Source organism: Salvelinus sp. IW2-2015, linkage group LG17 (genome assembly GCF_002910315.2).
Source record: "Salvelinus sp. IW2-2015 linkage group LG17, ASM291031v2, whole genome shotgun sequence".
NCBI lineage: Eukaryota > Metazoa > Chordata > Actinopteri > Salmoniformes > Salmonidae > Salvelinus > Salvelinus sp. IW2-2015.
The window spans coordinates 14322838-14333104 of NC_036857.1; the positions used below are offsets into that span (position 1 = coordinate 14322838).

Consider the following 10267-nt stretch of genomic DNA (forward strand, 5'->3'; position numbering starts at 1 on the left):
TCCCTCTCCACCGGCGGGCTGAACAAGGCCCACGTCACCCCCCAGCAGAAAGCCTACACGGTCGAGTCGCCCCAGCGCCACCCCAGCATGCCCCGGCCCATTAAGAGCACACAGAGGTCCATGTCAGACCCCAAGCCCCTAAGCCCCACTACAGATGAGCACACCAAGGCCAGGCTAAACCTGTACCAGCAGCAAGCTCTTCAGAGCCAGGTAGGTCATAAGGTCAATCCTTTGATCCTCAACAGCTATTTCTGTACACATGCAGAGACTGAAAGACTGAAATCGCAAGATCACATGGACAGTTGTCTTTTTACTGTTAAGTACTGTATGCATTCTACTGTAGTATGTATCAAATTGGCAGCATAATATGAAAATATGGCCCCATAAACATACAGTGCATTACCATGCGATGCTACACTCTTAGAATTAGTGGTGACTCGAGGAACCCTGGAGATCCTCAAGGAATCCCTGCAGTACTTCAAGGAACCATTGCTAGTCAATGGTTTATATTCGCACCCTTGGTAAATTGAGGAGCTCTTGGAGGAACCTTTAATGCATGTGTCAAAATCATTCCACGGAGGGCCGAGTGTCTGTTTTCACTGCTCTCTTGTACTTGATTGATGAATTAAAGTCACTCATTAGTAAGGAACTCCTCTCACCTGGTTGTCTAGGTCTTAATTAAAAGGAAAACCCAAAAACCCAGCAGACACTAGGTCCTCCATGGAATGAGTTTGACACCACTGCTTTAATGTTTCAATGTAATGTTCCTGGAGGAACCCTGGACTGGARGAGTGGYTTAGTAAGGGTATGGCTTTCAGATAGATCTTGTTAGGCCACCCGTGGAAGTAAATGTAATTCCTGTTAATCTGTTCTGTTGTATTGTCATCACATGTTCAGGTTGAACACTGACAATTTTGTAGCTTCAATAAGCCTTACAGTGGCGTATGAGTTCCTCAAGAGCATGTGCAAATCCCAAAACTGGAATAGATACCATTTTATTACTATATGTAATCAGCAATGTTAATATTATAATAGATTATGTAATATGCATAAATGTTCAAGAAACATTTTAATTTGCAGTGTACAAACTTAACTTCATGAACAGGAATTACATTTACTCTAACGGGTGGCCCAAAATAACTATGTGAAAGCCACGCCTTCAATCTTCTGATAGTCTGCCACCTCTATAATATATATTTAAAAAGGCTCTAAATTGAACCTCTCTCATCACAAAAAGGTTCTTGTTTTATCCTTTACATAGGGGTTCCTCGAGGAACCTTTTTCAACTGGAAAGGTTCCCGGAGAGGCAATTTATAGAACCCCGAAAGGTTTTTCCAGGCTCCTTTACTTTTAAGAGTGTATACTCAACACAAAACACACAACACAATTTACACACAGTTACACTGTGATAGAGCTCTAGTTTCAAAAAGCACCATAGACGTATGTCCTCCAACATCTTACTAATGCACAGCTTAAGTGAACACAGTCAAATGATCTCTACATTGAAAAGTTATTGATGTTTTTTGGCAATTTTGAATATCATCATAGGCAAATGCTGTCAATAATATCTCCATTCATCTAAAACTAACTCCAGCTGTTTGTTACTTTTGCTCAAGTGGCAAATTTCGTATTGATGTTTGTCTCCCCTATATACAGATTGAAACAATTCCGAAATTTAAGTGACCATCTGTCGTATTTGGGAATAATGCTTTCTTTGTTAATTATTTTTCACACAAGAAAATACTAAATAATATGATGAGTTTAAAAGGCAACTGGAAAGAACAGTCGAGGTTAAAAAAAACAACTGAGAGGCTTGTAAGGCACCTCCCTCTTTCAAATATTTATAGAATAAAACCAAACCAAAAAAAGTATCCTGATTTTTAAGACTAATAAACAAATAATTGGAGATTTACACAAAGAAAAAGGTAAACTTCATGATTTGGGGGAGGGGGGAGAGAGAGAAAAAAGACATTCAAGTAAAATGCATAATCAAAATAAGTGACTGATAGGCAGGAAATTATTCAATGGAGTTGTTGAAGGAGCTGATATGGTATTTGAGGTGGTCAAGGAGACTGTTAAAAAACGGACCTCTGTAGGTGATGGAGAATTGACCTAATCTTGTACGGGAATAAAGGGGTGTGGAGATCTGTGGCAGTTCTTGTAGAGTAATGATAAACCTGTGTTTTGAATTTGAATAGCATTTGAAAATATACAGGGAGTAGATTCATTTGGAATTGGAAGACAAAAAACAGACTTGAAGTTGGTTGATTTCATAAATATTGAGGATTTGAAGGCGATTTAAGAGTGGAGGGGAATTTATTTTATACCCTACTCATAGATGATGCTAGAATTGCTGAAGAGAAGTGCATGATTGTAAAACGTTTGCTGAGTTTATGTAGAACTTCTATTGTGGGAGCATCTTTATGAAATGGTCATAGTTAATTAAACATTCATGTTGCTGACAGATACTGGGGCTATCTTCCCAGGCCTTTCTTGAGACTCTGGCTGTGATTAATTTGACTCCCAATGGAATCTAAATTTAATTACCACTAAGTTTTATTCTGTGCCCACTTAGTGCTGCGTGCACAGTTGTGGCATGGCTGAGGATGTAACATAATAGAGAAATGTTAGTGGAAATGTTAAATTATAGACATTTGTAACTGTAGCAATGCCATTTAAGGTAGCAAAAATATTGATACAGTATTTATCAAGTTTCAGTTTACAGCAATTTGTTTATTGCTTTTCTCTTTTGCACAGGCACATTAAGTAATGTATAATCACACTTTAAGAATGTACCTTGTATTTCGTATCGCCCTTGAGGAACAATACATATCTATGTCACATGTGTAATGCTCTGTTGTGCAAGCTCTTTCCCTAACCCTTGCTCTCATGGCCCTGCCCCCTGTCTCCCTGCAGCTGGCCGCCCTGCAGCAGAGCGCCCTGAGGAAGGTGAAGAGGACCCTGCCCAGCCCCCCTCCAGAGGAAAGCCACCTCCCCATTGTCACTCCGGCCCTCCCCCAGATGTACATGCCCTCCGTGCCCTCCCTGAGGGCCGGGACCAGGCCAGGTCTGGCAGCCAAAGCCAGCCTGCTGAAGGACCTCACCCACGAGCTGAAGGCCGTGGAGCAGGAGTCCACCAAGCTCCGCAAGCAGCAGCAGGAGCTGGAGGAGGAGGAGAAGGAGATTGATGCCAAGCTGCGCTACCTGGAGCTGGGCATTCATCAGCGCAAGGAAACCCTGGTGAAGGAGAGGGAGAGGAGGGATMTGGCCTAYCTRCGCTGCATGGGCGACCCGCGAGACTACATGTCAGACAGCGAGCTGAATAACCTGCGGCTGGCGGCSGCKGTAGCTTCCTACGAGAGCAACGGGGTGCTGACCAGACCSAGCACAGCACCACTGAGCCAGTWCACCAGCGACYTCAACACAGCCGCCCAGTTYCCTCCMAYCTCCTCCTTCGTCTCCTACCAGTCMTACCACMSCCWGAGCCAGCCAGCTCCAGCWCCCCAGCCYGGCACCCCTTAYCAGACYGCAGCCTTCAACCAGCCMCCCTACCCTTCAGTGTCCCAGGCAGCGGCTCTCCCCCAGCCCACCCCCCTGCAGACCCAACATCCTCCCCCATCCTACCAGACCCAGTCCTTCTCCTCCCACACATTCCCACAGAGCCATCTCCCCTACCCGATAGAGCAGGGTGTGCACCCACTGCCTCAGCAACAGCAACAGCCTAGCCACCAGGGATTCCAGCATGCCCAGCCTGGCCAACCTCCCTACCCCACCCACACCTCTCCATACCCCAGTCAGGTGTCCTACCCAGCTGGCCCTGGGCAGATCACTCCCTACCAGCCCCAGGTAGACATCCTCACTGTCCACCAGAGACCGAGACAGACCTCGCTGGCTGACCTGGAGCACAAGATGCCCACCAATTATGAGGTCGTAAGCAACCCCACTGTAGGGGTGACCACCACGGCCCAAGACACTATCTACTCCTCCTCCAGTGGGGCACCCCCATACGGACAGTATACTGGTGGTACCACCATGGTCAACACTTATGGGCCATACTCTACGGCAGTCTCCAGTACATATGGCCAGTACACCACGACAGTATCCAACACATACGGGCAGCAGTACACTTCCACCCCGGCCAGTACGTATGGCCAGTATACCACCACCACAGCTAACACCTACGGCTACACCACCACTACAGCCAGCTCCTACGGCCAATACACTGCGACAGTGGCCAACAGCTACGGCCACGGCACTCCATCTGACCGTCTGCACTCAGTTGACAGCCCCTCTACCTATGCGCAGGACGGTCTCTATGGCCCCGCAAGCCTGGAGCAGAATGTCCCAAGGAACTACGTCATGTGCGATGACATCAGCGAGCTGACCAAGGAGGGCCTGGGCGGCACAGCGGACATGCACCGGAGCGACGGCCACGGTGGACGCTACACAGGGGAGAGCGGTCCGGCGAGAGGAGGAAGCTCCTACGGCAGGCCGGAGGACGAGCTGACCAGGGAGGAAGACCTGTACGAGCACCAAAGCAGGGGTAAGAGCAGTTACCACCCGCGAGGGTCAGACACATACGGCCGAGTAGTGGGCAGCAGCAGCACTAGCATGGGTGGGGGGTCCTCCTATTACTATGACGACTACACCAAACACGGCGCACAGCGCACCGGCGTCCAGAGGCACGCCTCCAAGAGCCTGGCTCCGGCCGTCATGTCCTCCAAGCGCAGCAAACACCGCAAGCAAGGCGGGGAGCAGAAGATCTCCAAGTTCTCCCCCATCGAGGAAGCACGCGACGTGGAGGCAGACCTGGCCTCCTACGCCGCAAGCACGTCGGGCGGCGGCAGCTTCAGCGTGGCGTCGCGGCCCAGGAAGCTGCAGGACGACATGGCACACGGCCTGAGGAAGAGCGCCTACGAGCAGAAGAGATACTCCTATCCGGAGGAGCGCATGTACTACACCTCGGGCCGTTCGCGCTCCACGGGCTACGGCATGGACAAGATCTCATCCCAGGACTACGCCGGCTACCGCAGCCGCTCCTACGAGAGAGATGGGGACAGGGAGCGCTCATCATACAGGGCGAGCTATAGCCGGGGCAGACCCCCCATGCGCTCTCAGTATTCGTCGGAGGAGAGCCCTCTCAGCCCCATGGGTGTTCATGTGAGGGCCTCCTCTCTGGGCCCAGAGCTGTACGACAGCCGTAGTAGTCAGTATTATGGCCAGTACGGCTCCAGCCACTCCATGCCTGACGTGCAGGATCACATGAGAGACTTGCCCCGGACACACGTCTACAAACCCGACAATTCTTACATTATAGACGATATGCATTGCGCTGTTTCGGACAGTGAAGGTAAATGGGTGCTGAATGCCAGTCTCTACCCACGAATAATTATCCCCCACCCAACCAGAGATAAGGCTAGATGAGAGAAAGAGAGAGAGTCGTTGCATGCTGTGCTGGTGTTGTGTCTCAAGGCGCATTCTGGCTGCTCACGTCCCGACTGACTGACTGCTGTCTGCGCTGTCTGCATGAGCAGCCACGTCCAGTTTCTTCACTTAGTTCGTCACTTTCTTTTCACTTGCATGTTATTCTGAGATGCACAACTTTTTTTCACACAATACCGTCTTATTGTGAAAGTTGTTTCATTTACTTGATGTGATGAACTTATTTTGTGATTTTCTTTCATCAGTGTTTTACATTTGTTTTCTTTTTTTATGTGTGTCTTGTTTTCGCATTATGCATGGGTGTAAATCTTGACTTCTCTTTAGTTTTTTTGTTTTCCTTTCTCTTTCTATTCTCTCCTTCCCGTTCTTCTTTTGCATGGCCTCAGTCTGCATGCCTCTGTCGCCGTCAGACTTGGAGATTGACTGTGATCTGCTCTTGGTTTCCAAAGCCTACAATCTTGGCCAAGAGGAGACAGACTGGTTTGAGAAGCCCAGGGACCTGCGCTCCGGCTCCCGTCACTACGGCAGTGGAGGCCACTCCTCGTCCGGCCGCAGCCGCCACGTCAAGCACACCTACCACGACTACGAGGAGCCCACAGAGGAGGACCTGTGGCCCCAGGACGAGTATGGCCAAGCCCGTCACTCCTCCTCGCGGGACCACCGCCCCCACGGCAGCGGCAGCTCCGGGAGACACTCCTCTACGTCCCGCCACTCGGACGAGCCCCGCTCCGCTCGCTCCTCCAAGGGCCATCCCAAAGACCCGTCCATGCGCCACGACTCCCGCCAGTTGTCCTCGTCGGGAAAGAGGGGCGACACCCGCTCCCAGGGGGGGTATCACTCGTCAGACTACTCCAGGGACCCCTCGGGCCACCACCACAGCCAGGGCCGCTCCACCAAGTCCTCGTCCTCTCACGATGGGCGGACTTCCTCCAGGAAGCAGCAGGACCTCCAGGGCTACACTTCCTCTACCTCCAGGGGCCAGGGCAGCTCTGGACGTGGGCAGGGCTCCACCAGTGGGCCTCCTGGCTCCAGGGGACAGGGTCCTACCTCCCAGCAGGACGGGCTGCAGCCAGGCCAACGCACCCAGCTGCAGCAGCAGCCCCAGACCTCGGCGGCACGGCAGACAGGCACCATCCCTGCAGGCACCACTCCTGGGGGCCAGCAGCCTCTGGGCCCGGGCCAAGCCCAGCAGGGTCTACAGGCGAAGCCTGGTCAGCTTGGTCCTGGTCAGGCCAGTCGCCAGCCACAGGCAGGAGGCGCACTGGGGCAACTGCCACCAACTGTGGTGAGTACAGGATTATGACTTAGTACAGTACAAGTGTAGTTACAGTCAGTGGCACTAGATTGGAAATGTATGAATTATAATGAGAATCACTGTAAATGTATGTAGATGATTATTTAACGCATTGACATCATTAGAGGTGTTTGGTTGCCTCTCTCCCTCTCCTCTTCCTCTCTCTTCTACCGTCCCCCATTTCTATCTTGCTCTCTCCATCTCCCTCTCCACCCCCTCTCTCCCTCTGTCTCTCTGATAAGGCCTAGCACATCACTCTGAGAGGAGGTTTTATTTCAGTGTGTGAAACCCTGTTGGAAGACCTTATCTAGTATTGTGATTAGCACTGTGGCTGTAGATAGTGGCAGTGTAACAGCCTCTGTCTATTCCACTCAAATGGAGGAGAGAGATTCATCCCCCAAAATGTCTTCCGCTGCAAATCATTCTCAATCCTTCCATTCCCTTTGTTTTGTTATGTCTCTGAATACAGCACCTTGTTTGTAATATACACAACTATACAATGTGTAAAGTCTTTCGACTATGTGTTGTGTTTTACATATAATGCTCTACTGTAGCCCATAGAAATCCTGTATTATAGGAATTCTAGGATCTTTATGCTGTAGCCTATACTGACGACATACTTGGTATTGCGTCAGATTTTTATATACATCTTTAGGGTATTTTGACACTTATATTGAGGCATTATGGAAATCAGAGGGGAATACAGGCAGGTGGGACAAACAGTGGGAAGATTGGACACAGAGTTTGTATGATTATTATTATGTGAAATGGAAATGCAGTTGTCAGGAAATCATATTAATTCACATTCATCCTGTCCCACATTGATTTGAACTGTCTACGGTGCCTGTTCTCTCTGAATGGCCCATTGAGTGATTCAAAATCATTGATTTAAAAGGCTAAATTGTGGAGCATTGCATCCATTCACAGGGTAGAGTGAATGCAAAACAGATCATGTGTGATTATTTGTCAAACGTCCACAATGCTAAGCTAATTAGATACGTTATATTTTTCCCAATAACCCGTTACAGAGATCATATTCCCAGTTTGTAATTCACGATGCACGTTTAGATGCACAGCTGGTTGGTTGGCAGGGAGGAAACGATCTCTTGCTAATTGCTAATACTCATCATTCTCAATATGTCTGTCAAATGAAGTTTTGGCATGGGATATTACAGCAGGGGTCGCCATGATATAAGGGTAATCTTATATCTGCATCAGAACAGAATAAATGGTATACAGTCAGTTTGCCAACTTCAACCATCGTGTTCCTCATCGCTCTGTCTCTCTCTTCCAACAGGCACCTGTCGCAAACACACCCCCTGTGACTGCCATAGGGGCCAAAGCTGTCATAGGAGGGGCGGCCCAGCCTGCAAAAACACCTCAACCCCCACTCACAGGAATAGGTAAGTATCCCTGCCTGCATCCACACTGCTGCTGCTCCACACACTGAACATTTCACTGAGAGGGATTAGTACACTTGTACTCTCCTAGGCATTAGAACATGTGTCAAACTCAGTCCAAGGAGGGCCGAGTGTGTGCAGGTTTTCGTTCCTCCCTTGCACTTGATTGATGAATTAAGGTCACTAATTAGTAAGGAACTCGCCTCACCTGGTTGTCTAGGTCTTAATTGAAAGGAAAGAACAAAACCTGCAGACACTCAGGCCCTACTTGGGACGAGTTTGACACCCTTGCGAGCGACAGACAGACAGACAGACAGACAGACAGACAGACAGACAGACAGACAGACAGACAGACAGACAGACAGACAGACAGACAGACAGACAGACAGAACAGACAGACAGACAGACAGACAGACAGACAGACAGACAGACAGACAGACAGACAGACAGACGCAGACAGCGACAGACAGACAGACAGACAGACAGACACAGACAGACAGACAGACAGCACAAGACAGGAGACAGACAGACAGACAGAAGACAGACAGACAGACAGACAGACAGACAGCACAGACAGAAGACGACCAAAGACAGACAGACAGACAGACAGACAGACAGACAGACAAAGCAGACAGAACGAGACAGACAGACAGACAGACAGACAGACAGACAGACAGACAACAGACAGAAGGAACAGACAGACAACGACAGACAGACAGACAGACAGTACAGACAGACAGACAGACAGACAGACAGACAGACAGAGACAAGCAGCACAGAACAGACAGACAGACAGACAGACAGACAGGACAGACAGACAGACAGACAGACAGACAGACAGACAGACAGACAGACAGACAGACAGACAGACAGACAGACAGACAGACAGACAGACGACAGACAGACAGACAGACAGACAGACAGACAGACAGACAGACAGACAGACAGACAGACAGACAGACAGACAGACAGACAGACAGACAGACAGACAGACAGACAGACAGACAGACAGACAGACAGACAGACGCACACATGCAAACGATCAGAGTGTTACGTAATCAGGTATCATGGGTGTCCTGTTTAATCACATCGATTAATCCTGAGAAGGCCCTGGGAAGCTGATGTATAATCTTAACTCAGGAAACAGAGAGGGAAGGTTCATTTCCATGTCATGTCTCAATTGGGTCTGTGTTCACATGCTCTAGTAGTCTATACAGTCCCATCACCTTCACCTCACTGACAGCTGCATAGACAGTTGTGTTGTGGAAATAGACACCAGGGTCAGAGTCAGTGTGTAAACCTGTGTGGCCTTTTGAGGTGAGGTGTAAATCTGATGCATTCATCTCCTGATAAATACACTGGCTTCAGACTGTTGTGATAGTGTGCACGAAAACAGAGTATGGCATCAACTGGATTATAAAGAATGTCTTTCTAATCATCATCCCTCTTCCTCTTCCTCCCCTCTCCCTCCATCCTGCAGGCTCCAAGGCCGCCCCTAGACCCGGTGGCATTGGGAGCGCGGCAGCGGGTCAACCTGGGATGGAGGGGGAGAGTCTCCTCTCCAAGGTCCTACCAGGAAACCCTGCGGAGGCAGCAGGAAAACTAGGAGAAGGTGCCCTGCTGGAGTTCAGACTCCATGTTTTTACTCAGACTCTAATGCATTCTAATTGTTAAAATGTGCTTAATCACACCTGTCTGTCTCTCTCTCTGTTTATCCATTTGTCTATCTATCTTCCTCCATGTGTCTATCTTCATCCATCAGCTATCTCCGGTTTCGGCAAGAAGTTCACCTCGTTGTGGTGAGGTGTTGAGATGAGGGTAAGTGTTCACCTGGCACTACCGAGTAGAAAGCCTTAACACAGCCTGGGAGATGACAGTGTGCTCGGCTATAGACAGAACCACTGTACCTCATGATATTCCTTTCCCCACTGTGTGTGGGTGGTTCGGTTCTCTCCCCAAACCACTTTGTGCCATTTTTGGAGGTCTTAAGTGCACTTTGTGCAGGTTTGAGTGTCTCTCCTGAGTCCTGAACTAGGATTTTATAACAGCATGACAGCTCACCTCAGTAAGTAACAAGTAGGTGACTCACCGTCGTGTGATTTCAGGTGTCTGTAAATGTTATGGAGGACGT

At 49.2% G+C, this 10267-nt stretch overlaps 1 protein-coding gene across 1 annotated transcript in view; it reads left to right on the forward strand.

The window, feature by feature from the left end:
* bsna (bassoon presynaptic cytomatrix protein a) overlaps positions 1-10267 on the forward strand; it is a 32456-nt gene that overhangs the window by 13213 nt on the left and 8976 nt on the right. Inside the window, exons 4-9 of the mRNA XM_024006662.2 lie at positions 87-210; positions 2917-5350; positions 5892-6727; positions 8034-8139; positions 9617-9748; positions 9899-9954. Coding sequence (XP_023862430.2) covers positions 87-210; positions 2917-5350; positions 5892-6727; positions 8034-8139; positions 9617-9748; positions 9899-9939 — 3673 coding nt within the window. The 3' untranslated portion in view covers positions 9940-9954. The remainder of the gene's footprint in view (positions 1-86; positions 211-2916; positions 5351-5891; positions 6728-8033; positions 8140-9616; positions 9749-9898; positions 9955-10267) is intronic.